We start from the raw sequence: 13,834 nt of genomic DNA, 5'->3' as shown, positions 1-13,834 counted from the left end.
GCATCCATTCCAATGTTTTTTTCATTGTTGTCTCTAAATAGTCCAGTGTGCCTCACTGCCTTTCCTATGATGAAGTTAATATGGCTTTTAAACACCAAATCCAGGGGTGTAATTGTCACTGTGCTGAAAAGGGCAGTCTTCTTTTCCTCCACCTCTTTAGGAAGATTTATGTTCTCTCTTACATTGATCCTTATTATTCTTTTTTTCTTTTCATTGGCTGGGAGGGACAGAGGGAGTCTGGTTTTCTGAAAAAGCACAGCCTACATCTGGTTTTGACTCACACGAAATGCCAGTTCTTTTCATATCCAGGTTCTCCCATCCCAAACACCCAAATGAATCCACCATCTTGGCTTCCTATCTGTAGCAGTGCTGTGAAAGCACAGCTGCTCTGGAAGGCTGCAGAGAGAGAGATGGTCTCTGACACAGCCTGGCCTGATAAGGTTCTTGTGTATTAAGACCATACCGCTGATTTTGATCTTGAAATGGAAAAGAAGAAAGGGACTGTATAAAGCATTCATATCAGTCTTGGTTACTTAAAAAACACGATGTTTGCTGTATAAGGTATTGATTTTTCAATTTCTTGTAACATCCCACAGCCTATCTTGGAAATTATAATGGCAGCAGAGTTTTTCTCCAAGATGAATTTCCTGAGCCATAAGTAGGCAGAGGCATTCTTTGTCTCCAACACCTTGCAACACCCCATTAGTACTGAGGGTGAATAACACCTACTGGCTTTGTCTTCCCTGGGGACTGATGATTTGAGGAATTAAGTAAACTCCTAGAAGCATCTCTTTCTTCTGTCATGACTGTGCTTGTCTTCAGTGCACTGAGCATTTGAGTGCTTCTACAGCTATGTTAATTACTTATTAATTAGCTGATAAGATTCCATGGTGTAGGACAAGGATAAGGAAGAAAAAATGAAGAAAAGACTGAAACTTGGTGTCCTCTGTGTATTAGTGTTACTGGGGCTTCTCTGGACAGTCTCACCTGTATAGGGCAGAAAGGAGGCTGGAGACCTTTGGACTCCATCGATGAAGAGGTCTGCTGGGAGCTCAGTATGAAGGATTTCCTGTGACGTGATTGGCAGGAGTACATGAATCCCGAAGGAACCTTCAGCAGCATTTTTGCAGCTCCTGTATAACTGGTGGGGAATTGTACTGGTGGTGTTAAGGTCGGAAGCAGGTGTGCAGCAAAATAACCACTCTTCTGGGAACTAATGCAGCCAGATGGAGATTAGATCATGAGCAGGTTTTTCCAGGGAGGAAGGTAGGCAATCCACCAGCTCAAAGACTGCATGCATGTGCCAGGATCCTTCCCTTGGCAAGACCAAAGGGTTTGGGACAGAGTGAAGATGAATGAGCCATCTTATGCTTTGATGAAGGTGCTGAAAGAAACTGCACATGCCATTGGAAACAGGAGAAAACCCAATCCACCTTTGTTCAAATTCAACAGGACTGTGAGTTGCAGGAGAAAGTAGATACAGGTGAACTAGCAGGCCCTGTTAACTTTGGGTAATGAATATTTCCTGAAGGGAGGGTAGCCAGAGATACCAGAAGCCCAAAGAGAGAGTTCGTTATGGATCATTTAATTTGAGATTTGTAGCTGTTATTATTTAACTCCCAGGCTGTGTCTTTTCATTGCCTTTTAAAGTAGAAGGTTATTAAATGTTGATGCAGAAGGTTTCCAGGAAGAGTGCAGCCTACAAAGTCATACTAGATTTCTGTATGTTAATATGAGATACAATAAAGCCTATAAGCTATTCTGGGATTGGAATGCCAATCACAGCATTATCACAGCAAGTTAGAGGTGGTCATATGTAACTGCAGATACCTGTTACAAAGCTATTGAGCAACAGGGTTTTTTTGTTCTATGCCTCTTCCCAAAAATAAATTCTTATTGAGTTGAATTCTTTGGTTAAAACAAAGTAGTAGGGATAGTTTGGATGACATGTACTGCTCACTGTGTGTAATTTACTATGTTCACGTCTGTGCAAACAGTTAAGCCTCAAATCCCCTAGCCCTAAATATTAATTTGTTTTAGTTCCTTTCTATTAACAAGTATTTCTTTACTGCAGAGGCATATTTGCCTTAGTGTCTGTTCAGCTTAGGAAAGGCTGTCACTTGATTTGGGTGAAACAGATTTTCTCCACTCACTAAGGCTCAGCAGACAGCACCACTGACTGGTATCTCTGTTTAAAAGTGCATTTTGAGAGAACAATTGGGATGTGACCAGTTGCGATGTCTCATTACTCTCCAACACTTTTACTAGCAATTAGAGCCAGGACATTTTTGGCCATCAATCAGCTAACCATAAACAGCAATCCAGTCTCTACAGCAAGGTTGTCTGGATGCAGCAGGGTATGGGTCCCATTTAGCAGATGTCTATGAAGTATATGAAGCAGAAGTCATTTTGTTGGCATGTTGTGCCAAACAGCCTCCACAAAGAACAGACCAGTGAGAGAATGTAAGAGCACAGCCATTTTAAAAGCAGTTGTCTAGTGAGAAATAGAAAAATCCCTTATGATTGCCTGGCTGGTACATATGAGGGCAGAGGGAGCAGGGCAGAAGCTAAATGAAGGTGCTACATTGACTATATTTGAAAGGGTAAAATTAGTTTGTATGTGTTTACCTTTGATTAGAAATCTGGCTGGAAGGCCACATTCCTTGCCTACCAGCAAAACCCCCACAAACAGGTCTTCATTGAGTGGGAACCTCAAAAATTTTGATTTGTCTGCGCATTTGGGTTTGTACCCATCACCATGCTGAACTGCTGCCGAATGCCTGGCACAAAAACCTTCATAAAGGGAAGCAGCCTTTTCCCTGGACTGATGACATCTTGGCTGGAGACAAACAGGAAAGATCACCCCTACAGGAGTCAGAGGGGACCTAATAACTGCTCTACTGAAAACTACTTCTAGTGCTCCTGGGAATGGGAAACATGATCTCTGCTATCCAAGATTTCAGCAAAACTGGGGATAAGAAGATGGGGAAACAGAGAAAGTTAAAGAGGAAAACAAGTAAAATACTTGTGTATGTCTTCCCCTCTTCCATCACCTTCATTACTTTCATTGCAACTGACAGTGCAATCTAGAGCCAGTTAGCAAACCTCTAAATATGCATAATAGTATGAGATGGTACACACAGTGAGGTCTTGGAGGGTCAGTGTTAAAAGCTCTTGTAATTTGGATGAGGAATAGAAGCAAAACTGAACGAGTGAAATACAGGGGATTGTGCACCCTTTATTACTGCAATCTGTGGGCGGAGAACAGTGACACTGGAAAATTCCTTGGGTATTCTCAGCAAAGTAGGTCTTAGAAAAAGGAGAATTAAATGCCAGAGAACATTGTTCAGTGCTTCAAGGAATTGCCTTAAATGACAGAACTAGCTGGATTTGAACTCACTCGAGCGCTTTTTTTTGACCATCTAACTTACTGTGCTTAGAAAGCTATCATTAATTAACTTTAGTATTTTCTGAGATGATCTAAGGAATCAGCGAGGGATTTTTCTATGGATTCATGTAAAGATACAATCTCTGTTAGAGTTCAGGGAAAGTTAAAAGAAGCTTTTGCTAGGCAAAAGGAATGATTTCTTCTGGCTAGCAAGCCAATGGAAAATATAACCAGCTCAGGGTAGTTCTAATGCTTTTTATTATTTTTTCTTTTGGGTGTTTTAACTAGCTTTGTGAAAAAACATTGACATAATAAGGAAAATGAAATAGACTATATTATATCACAAATGTTGATGTCAGAATAATGTGGTTGTTTTTATTTTTGTCTTTGAGAGTTACGTGATAGAAAAATGACAAGAAAAACAAAATACTGGTAAAAAAATTCTGGCTGTAGGCTTTTTAAAGAGCTCTTTATACTGAAATTTACCTCACACACTTATTTTACCCATGAACCAACACAGGACAAGGCCTGTGGTACTTTGTATTTCTACTATTAGCTATTATTGTTATTGTAACAATAATTTGTGGTCAAATACGAGAACAGGACTCTTCTCTAAAAGCCTTAAAACCTACCAAAGTTTTGGATATGTAGGAGCCTGCAGTAATTTAAAACACTATCCACTCCTCAGCAAAATCAGTGAGATGCTGTGCCCCACCATTTTAGAGACAGCTCTAAGTATTTTCACTCAGGACTCCAGACAGGTTTGTGCATCAAGTCTTATAGCTACAGGGCTATCTAGCTTTCTTTTTGCTGCTTTTACAATTACCTTTTACAAATTTGTTCTGTATTCTTTATCTTCCATTTCTTGTATTTTAATCAACTAGAATGTGCATGGTTAAATTTATCCAGTAAGGCAAAATTACTTTTAGGCTACTCTTAAATCTCCCTGCATTAAAATACATTCTGATTATTCCATGCACCTTGAATAATTTTGGAAGCTAAGCATAACAAGTAGTTTTGTGGAAATCACAGCCTTGAGGTATTTCCTCAAAACTAGGGAGTATGGACAGTCTTTCAAAGTGGGAACTACATGCTTTCTTCTTTCTGGTGCTAGTCATCAGTCATATTGCTAGTCATCAGTTATAGCTCAAATACTCAGGTAAGATGATGAAGGAGTAATTTGCATTTACTATCCCCTTTTCTGTGTAAATACACACTTTTTTCCTGTTTTCCCATATTTCATATAGATTTCCTTCCAGAAGAAGTTGTGCAGTTACCAAAATCACCTCTTTGAATGAGCAAATCACATTATGAGCTCTGGAAATGCACTCAGAATACCAACATTTTTAAGCCGAAAGATAAAAAAAAGAAGAGGCCCCATTTTCATGACAAAAATATACATAAATAAAACCAAAATAACCTTGTTCAAACATGGTTGTGGTCAGATAGACTTACCATACTTCTTTCTCACCACAGAAGGTAAAAAACATGCACTAAAATTATTGATTAAGCATAGGAAGTGATCAAATTCAAATTGATCTAAGCCTAATTTGGGGAACAGTTCAGGGCAGCTCTCCTGATGTTCACCAAAGGCAAAAAAAAGCACTAGCATTTTCCACTGCTATAGCTCACAACCATGCTTCAACGTGGCTTCCCATATACAGGAGCTGGGGCCACCGTAGTGCATTACCTGGATTATTATTCTAGCGATAAAACCACCACCAGATACTAGAAAAAGCAAATTAAATCCACCCCTCCCCCCCGAGTTTTATAATTATTTTTTCCAAAAAGAAAACAAGTCATATATACAGACATATACACGCACACAAGGGATAGCTCAGGACTACACACAACTTCTAGGATGGCAGCAGTAAGGGTATGACGACACAAGATGCCAAAAGAAGCCACTGTGCTTCTCCAGCCCTTTGCTACATAATTTGGAGGCCTCTGCTACTCAGACGGCACTTGAGAAAGAAAGAGAGAGAAGGGGAGAGGGAGGGAGACGTTTTCTGCCTCTTTCGGAAGGTTTAAGTAAATGAACTCGCAAGTTCTAGGAATTGCAAAGATTTGTGTCCAGTGGCATCTGATGGCCAAAATCTGAGCAGCAAAGGGCATGGAAGCGGAGAGAACCAGACAGGCAGAGACAGAGAGACAGACACAGCGACAGAGATGAATGCCAGTCCCAACTGAGGTGCAGGCTAGATGTATGTCGTCCTTCCACTGATCCTTACTCCCATTGTGGGGGGTGTGTGTGTATAGGACTGTCACAGGGGCTGACCGCTGCAGTCCTTGTGCAGATGAAGTGCCCTGGGGCAGTTCTGCCTGAAGGACTGCAGTATTTAAGCCACCGGTTCTCTGCCTTCAGACACATTGATTGAGGGTGAAAATGAACTTGTGAGGTTTAGTTTGGCTGGAGACGAGGGAGAGGAAAACAAGGGAGAAAAGGAAGAAAGGCAGGAGGTGGGTTAAAAGGGAGAAGTGCAGGAGAAGGTGAGAGGGAGACTTGAGTATAGGCTGTCAGATATTCCAAAGGATGGGAGCAGGAGCCCATGACAAATCATATGAAGCCTCTTGACACCAAAAGCAAGATGACTGTAAGGAAAGGCTCCATGCGCCTGGTTTAAGCCTGAGCTGCTTTACTTCAGAAACAAAAGAAAGACTAAAGGAGAACCCGCCATACATGTCTCCAAATATTCTTGGGAGCTGAATGCTTTGGTATCTCTCTGACCTTACTGCATCAGTATTCAGGAATCAACCAAGCTGCAAATCCCTGCTGACTTCATACCAGAATTTGGAAACCTTTCAGAAGGGCAAGATATACTCAGCTCTCCTGAATATCTGATAAACAAACACCAAACCACTGCCCAGCAGTCCTGTGCACAACAGACCCGACCAACATTTCCTAGGGGCAGTAATGCAATAAAATGGGCTTTGGGCTTCTCTAACCTTCTTCATAGTGGTGCTACTTCCTGAAGCACCTGGGTCCTGTGTCTCTCAGATGCCACCATGGATCAGACCATGCAAAACACTGTATTTTCACTTTTTTTCTCCTCCTGTCATCTCTCCCATTAAAAAACACACCATTTCCACCAATCCTCAAGCCAGTGCTCACTCTTGGGAAAACCTGTACTGCTACAACAGGAGGGCAACTTACACAGGGAAATACTCCGTTATTTCACAAAAGCCTGCAAGTCACTAATTCCCTGTCTCTGACAGTTCTCACCTCGTATCCATGCACACTCCCCCAGCTTGTCACATCTGCTGTATCACAATGCATACCTGTCATGGGTACCTCGTCCTCCTCCTCTGCATCTCCTGTAGTGTTCACAGACACACTCAGACATACAATTATGGTCACTGAGCGGAACAGGCTAGGTGGATACCAGTCCAGATGGTTTTGCTCAGCCATTCTCATGCACTCCCAAACATAGCTGATGAACAAAGAGGTACTCACACATGCAGACACACTGGCAGAAGCCCTTGCGGACGGGCTCACAAGTATGTGTAAACCCTCCCTCCCCAGTATCCTTTCAAGACAGACAAAATGAAGCCCATGACATTCCCACTGTCACTGGTACCTTTGCCTCTGGAGACACACATGCTGCCACTTGAACATGCCTCTGTAACTCACACATCTGCACACCAAGAAATGCCCACTGCAGCTGGATGGGCCAACCTCTCAGCTGGCCCGAGGGACTCATCCAGCTCAGCGGGCATTGCTGTAAGTATTGCTTTGGTGGCAAGTGAAGACTCAGTCACAGTGCATCTTTGGTCTGACACCAGCAGGGAAAAGGGTGAAGAGAAAAGGACCCTATGGACCAGACAGGTGTCAGCTTTTCTCTCTGACTTCTCTTCTGAGAGGGAGGAAGTTATGTTAGCATCTTTCCCAGTGACACCATAGCACAGAGCACAGATAGAATTTCATTTCCCTTTCTGATAAAACACAAGAAATAGTATTGAGCAACTTTCTTTGCCTGGAGGAGGTGATAACAGGCACCCAACTCCAGGCTGTGTTCTGTGTCAAGGAAGGAAGTGCAAGCTTGTGATTTGGGCTACTTCTGGGACAATGTATTCCAAATTTGCTGGGTTTTGTTTGACTCCTCTAATATTTTATTTCCTATCATTATAATAGTTAGTAGTAATCTTTACCACCTTAATGGTTTCTTCTGAGGAACTTACAAGTGTTTTGTAAACACCGATGGCAATGCTTTCTTAACATAAGGAATAACAACAATCTCCAATTTACTGATGGGGAGAAGGAGGTACAGGGATCTAGTCAAAGTCCAAGGAATACAACCTAGAGGTCCCATCTCCTAGTCACCATATATTACATCACTTTCGTCATAGAGTTGACACATGGCATACATTCAAGGCCAGGTTGGACAAAGCCTTGGGTGACAAGGCTTAGTGTGAGGTGTCCCTGCCCATGGCAGGAGGGTTGGAACTAGATGATTTTAAGGTCCTTTCCAACCCCAACTATTCTATGATTCTATATGTGATCTCTGCCTCCCTCTTTTTTAATAGCAGATTAAAAATTTCTCCCCTCCCTCTTTAATTAAGAAGTGGCTTAAGAGGGGCCCAACATAGAATCATTGACTATTTCCAGAAATTTTGAGAGAATCTTAATTTTTTTGGCTAGGAAGGTATCGCTGTAACACTTACTGAGAAGCAAAGCTCTGAAAATGCAGCTTGAACGTAAGGCAATTTAGAAGTGAATTTGGCAGAAACTGTGCCTCTCTCTGAAGCTTCCAAACCCACCAGATTTTAACCTGCCTCATGTCCTTTGCACTCAGTTGTGTGAGCTGCTTCTCCATGTGTTTGTGGAGCTGGTGGGGCTCACTTGGGAGTGGGCCTAATCTGATGCAATTCGACTTACCACTTGATGTACCTCCACACCATGGAGATGTTTTAAATGGTGGTTTCCTAAAGGACTCAGAAATGCTGAAAGTGATCTGGGAGCCTACCTCATGAGTACATGCTTTCTCACTGGTTTTGAATGCATAGGCATGCTAACAAAAATATGCTGAGCTTGCCATGCAAGTATACACTCACACACAGGCATGCAAATGAACATGCCTACATACAGGAAGGTCTCAGATAGAAACACCCACCCATAAGCACACAAATTGCACAGTAAGATAGCCACATGGGCTCAGAAAACTTATTCATAGACTCAGTTACATACGCAGCAACCCATGTGTCTCCAGCAACAACTGTTCAACAACACAAATGTGTATGAAATATATGCTTGCATACACACTTTCTCTCACACACAGATTTCATGTCTGTACACTCTCCCATGGATTTGAAGCCCATACACAGGCATCCAAACATGTTCAGGAATATACACTACAACCAGTGGATTGCACACACAAAGACCCACCTGTGCACACTCATATATATCATAACAAAGGTGTTGGTCTGTGAAATTCGTTTTCAGAAAACAAAACTAATTGCCAAAAGGAAAAAAACCCACAGGACAGGGAGCCACACAGATGCAAGCGCATACCTACACACACACTGTGGAGCCTGCCGGTCAGGGTTCCCACCGCAACTACAGCTATTGCAGCTCAGCACCTGCTGGATATGCTTCCCTGAATACAAACATCTGGTGAACCTCAGAGATTTCAGGCTTATATGTCCATGGCCACATATCAAACTAACCTGTGCCAGGTGTCGACATCTTCCCTAACTGACCACAATTAAAACTATCCCTTAGCTACAAGAGCAGCACGTTCCAAGATCCTACCACAAACATCCTTCAGCTTCTAGGAAGCTGGGTAGAAACATCTTACCTGCACCTGACCAGGCTAAACATCTCCAATTAGTGGAGTGTATTGGGATTTTAGTGTTTAATTTTTCTTTTTCAGATTCCAGATCTCTTGGAACAAGACAAGACTTTGTACAGAAACACAAGGCAGGGTTTGCTCAAACCCACAGACAGCAAGAAAGCAACAAGCTCCTGAGGAGAAGGGGAGAAGTGTATCTGATAAACAGCCTCACACTGCTTGGGAAGATGACAACTGTCCGTCCAAGATGGGCTGCTACTTCCAAAGCCCATTTGCTACAGATGTAACATACCAAGTGCTGCTAGCAGGAAGGGAATCCGACAGGACAAACCAACATACAAAACATTCTCTTATTCAATAAAGGTTATAAGTGCAAAGGGATTTCAGAACATTTCAGAACAAATTTCATCCATAGCTGCTGCTCATTTATCAGTGCATCAAAAGATTGTGCAAGTTTTTAGTAACAAACATTTGAAACTAGTAGCAAAGGACTTGCCTAGATAAAAAGAGAAGATTTAAACATGCTGGGTAATAAAAAGACGTGTGCAGAGATCTGTAAAACTGTATAGAAGGAAAGGATTCTTTAGAGGAAACAGAGGGACCATTGTGCAATAATCTTCATAACCCTTACTATAAGAGCCAGGGCCACTCCTGCTGCCTCCTCAACTAAGACAGGTGATGGTTGCTTGTACAGAGGCACACCCTCATTTTTCATAGACTTCTATAACCAAAAACTGGATTCTGGTCCTTGGCTGACATGAACTCGAATTTAGCCAGGGAATGGAAAAGAGAGGGAGCCTTGCCAATGGTAATTAAGCACCCCAGTATAGATAGCCCTGGAGACTGAAGGTCAGAACATAGCACAGTTAGCAGCAGCATGACCTTCTTGACAACATGCTGAGAATGAATGTTATTTATCCCACTTAAATTAAGTGTCTGAGAACTGGATGTCTAGACAAACCTAACAAATCTAGACACTCACCAGTCACTGGATGGACAACTCCAAAGAGCAATACATTTTTCCTGTCATAGACACATGCAGAGAGGCACCAGTTGGCTTGGGGAGGTGTGCGCTTCACTCCACTAATAGTGAGAAGAGGCTTGGGTGACTATCTGTCGTCCTCTCAGATGACTAAAGTTTAATGAGATGTATATCAAGTACCTTAACCCTTGATGTAAAAAGTTCTTTAATTTATAGGAAATTACTGTGAATTCTTCAAAAGGATACACTAGATTTCCCCCCTGGTACAGGGTTTCTGAATATGGTAGACCTCCATTTATTTATGGAAACACAAGAATTTCCTGCCTTTCTCCTTAGATGACTTCTGTACAGATCCAAATACATCAGTCAGGAAAGTCTTGTTGATGTTTAGCATAATTCACCTCCAGTTAGCTGTACTTACATCCTCTGTTACCATGAAATTTGACTTTTCCACAATCAGAAGGCTATTGCCAGGATCCCCATTTACTTTTCTAAAAAAGTAAATTCCTAATATCTCTTTAGTAAAAGGGTAACCAAAATGGTTTACAACATTCTGGGAGATTTTTTTTTTATGTATGCCCAGAAAGTAACACATTTAATAGATGCAAAATAAAAGTAAATTTTCAGTTAGAAACTATCTTCCATTCTCTTCAAAGACAAGGAAAATAGACTAGCTAAATAGAAAACAGACTAACTAAAAGATTTCATTTATTCTAAATCAAAGTATTCCAACTTGGATAAATGTCCCTATTTCAGAAAAAAAAAGAAAAAAAAACAAGGTTAAACAGAAATTAAATTAGAACCTAGATATTTTGTTTGGAAAGTTCCAAGTAAGGCATTTTTATTTTTTCAAAGTGTTGCCTACATTTTCCCCTAAACACAGTCAGTATTGAGTGAAGACTCTGCTGTCACTTTTCTGCTTGTGACGGATTGCCTCTACAGTACACAATTCCAAGCTGGAATGTTTACTCCACAGCTACATGATTTTGAAAATACATGACTGATTTGCCTTCATTAACATATTTACAACAATTTTATTTCAATTTTCCTTTTTTCTTGGCCTTGCTAAGCTTGATTTTGCAGTGCAATTTTTGTCCATGCTCATAAACCCAGTGGTCCTTTGTTGTTTTTCTTGTGGGAATCTGTTTATTTCCTGCCTGTCCTTTATCTGTCTATCCTGTAATGCTATATCCATCTATCTCCAAAAACACAGAGGAAGCAGTTTGCCTGAAGTGTTTTATTCCTTGAACAGCAGCTGCTCATTTCAGTCTCCGTGGCTCATTCAGTCCTTCACCTGTTTGCTGAGATGGGCACTAACCAGTGTCAATTGTGCTGGTGGAATTTGTGAGATGAAGCAAACTGGGTTGAAAACCCCAAAACTTGGATTGAAACCCTGGCACTTTATTTTTCTTTGAGCTTTCTGCTTTGTTTTTATTTTATCTTTTCTTTCAAATTAGAAACTGAACATTAGAAGCAGGTCCCTCTGAACAGAGATCATGGAATCACAGATGGTTTGGTCTTTATTTCTTTTGGAGGAAGTTTGTTTGAGGAGGCACAGGAAGGATTCCTGGTTTGGTTCCCGCAGTTCTACCTCGAAAGAACTGACCTTTAGCTCTCTGTGGGGTGGAGAGTACTGAACTGCCATGGGAAGCAAAGCATAACACTGAGTAGACCAAAGTGCTGGCCTAGGACTATTCTAGTAGCTTCCCATGGCACAAATAGCTTTTTCACTTACACTCCACGTTTCCCATCACTTTTCCTGCTATACAGTTTAATTCATGCCAGGCGGATTATGAAGGGAAGAAAATGATGCAACAGTCAAAAAGTCCTTCAAGTCGTTCCAAAAATTAAAACATAATAAAAGAAAACAAACAAACAAACAAACAAAAAAACTCAAAAAAGAGAGCTTCAAAACTGAACAAAAAGCTTCAAAAACAAACTCAAAAGAAAGGAGGAAGGGGGAGGGGAAAAAAAAAAAAAGAACCCGGGAAAGACGAGTGAATGTTAGAGCAGGCACGATCATGGACAGACGCCAGCTACTTACGTTCACCTCGGTGATTGCTATATCAACAATGCTACCCACAACAATCAAGGCGTCAAATGTATTCCATGCATCACAGAAATAGTGCTGCATGTGGCAGAGAAGCCAAGGAGAGAAAGAGAGAGAGAAAGGAAGAGAAAGAAAGAATGAGAGAGAGAGAGAGGGAGAAAGAAGGGAAAGAGAGAGGGAAAGGGAGAAAAGAGGGGAAAAAAAGTAAAAAGTAAAATAAAATAAAATAAAAAACAAAACAAAAGCATGAAAGAGGGAGAGAAGAGGAAAAAAAAATAAGAAAAGAAAGAGGTTACGTGGGCATATTAAATAGTCTCTTACCACTCTACAGTATTGGTTGCTCAAACCTCTGTAACATTTCACATGATGGAGGGTATCAACAAAAGCCTGGTTAGTCAGAAAGTTACACTCAAGCATGTCTACCTTTTGGAGGGAAAAAAAGCACACACACCCCAAACTCTGTGCGCTTTCACCAGTCACAGCTGTGGGGCGAGCTATGACAAGTGAAAAAGAAGGAGGCATTTTCCCCCCCTCCTTTTTTTTTCCCTGGGAGAAGGAGAAGGACGACGGCAAGTTCAATAAAAGCATGACTAGAGGAAAAAAAAACAGAAAACAAAAACAAAGAAAGAGAAAGAAAGAGAGAAAGAGAGAAGGAACAGTAGAGGAGGAGGAAGTGGTGGTATCCTGGGGAGGGTAGAGTAATACTCACATTAGTTTCACTGAGAATGACGTCTATAATGCTGCCAATTACGATGAGGAAGTCAAAAACATTCCAAGGATCACTAAAGTAACCCTACATAAGGAAGGGGCAGGCAGGATGGGGATTAAAAAGGAATGTTAGACAGACAAAAACAGTTCAAAATTACCATTAGAATTACTGCCCTGATATGTGAAGGGGCTTTCCTCTTAAGTCTACTTGTTGTCTCTCAAGCTTCAGCCCAGTCCTGGCATCACTGACTTGTGTAAGCAGTCCCTATTGAGTTAACGTGATTTCAGGGCAGCTACCCATCCCCTCCGACTCTGAGACAGGGGGCAAAGGGAAGCCACACAGATCACTTTGAGCATCTCTGCTCATAGGAGTAGGGCTTGCATGATCAGCTGCTCCAGACACTGATTCTTCACAACACAGCACTTTTCCAATCTGGCTTAGATTTGGCTGTGGGAAGAGTTCTCTCAAAAAATGGGTCCCCTTCTGCCAGTGTGGATATTAATCCACCAGTCCATGCTCCAGATACAATGCTCTGTGCTGGTATTAGGAGTGAATGGCTGGCTGCCCCACTGCAGTGCATCGTACCCTGTCATGATGGAGCAGAGGGCACAGCAGAGCTGAGGATGTGCTATCTAAACCTCACTGCTTGTCACCTTTCTCTTTACCCAGCCATATTGAGTATTATGACAGCCATTAGCCTAACCCCTTCTATTACTAATGCTTAAAATACAGGGCAGGAGTGGCATTTCTGTTACTCTGAAAGCACATCTCACCACAAAATTGAGGTGTGAATGTAGCTTGTCCTGGTGCACCCCGCTAGGAAGGGGTAAGAACAAGAGCAAAACTGGCTTTAGCATGTGTTCACTCATGCTAAAGATAGTGCCACAGAACCACTGTGCCATTGGCTGCCTAGACA

The 13,834-nt window shown here is 41.7% G+C and overlaps 1 protein-coding gene across 1 annotated transcript in view; it reads right to left on the bottom strand.

Annotated features, from left to right (window-relative positions):
* CACNA1C (calcium voltage-gated channel subunit alpha1 C) overlaps positions 1 to 13,834 on the bottom strand; it is a 448,111-nt gene that overhangs the window by 39,672 nt on the left and 394,605 nt on the right. The window contains exons 31-32 of the mRNA XM_013127834.3: positions 12,919 to 13,002; positions 12,204 to 12,287 (exon numbers count right to left, since the gene is read on the bottom strand). Coding sequence (XP_012983288.2) covers positions 12,204 to 12,287; positions 12,919 to 13,002 — 168 coding nt within the window. The remainder of the gene's footprint in view (positions 1 to 12,203; positions 12,288 to 12,918; positions 13,003 to 13,834) is intronic.

This window comes from Melopsittacus undulatus, chromosome 5 (assembly GCF_012275295.1).
Source record: "Melopsittacus undulatus isolate bMelUnd1 chromosome 5, bMelUnd1.mat.Z, whole genome shotgun sequence".
Taxonomy (NCBI): domain Eukaryota; kingdom Metazoa; phylum Chordata; class Aves; order Psittaciformes; family Psittaculidae; genus Melopsittacus; species Melopsittacus undulatus.
This window is presented reverse-complemented; position numbering and strand designations above follow the sequence as displayed.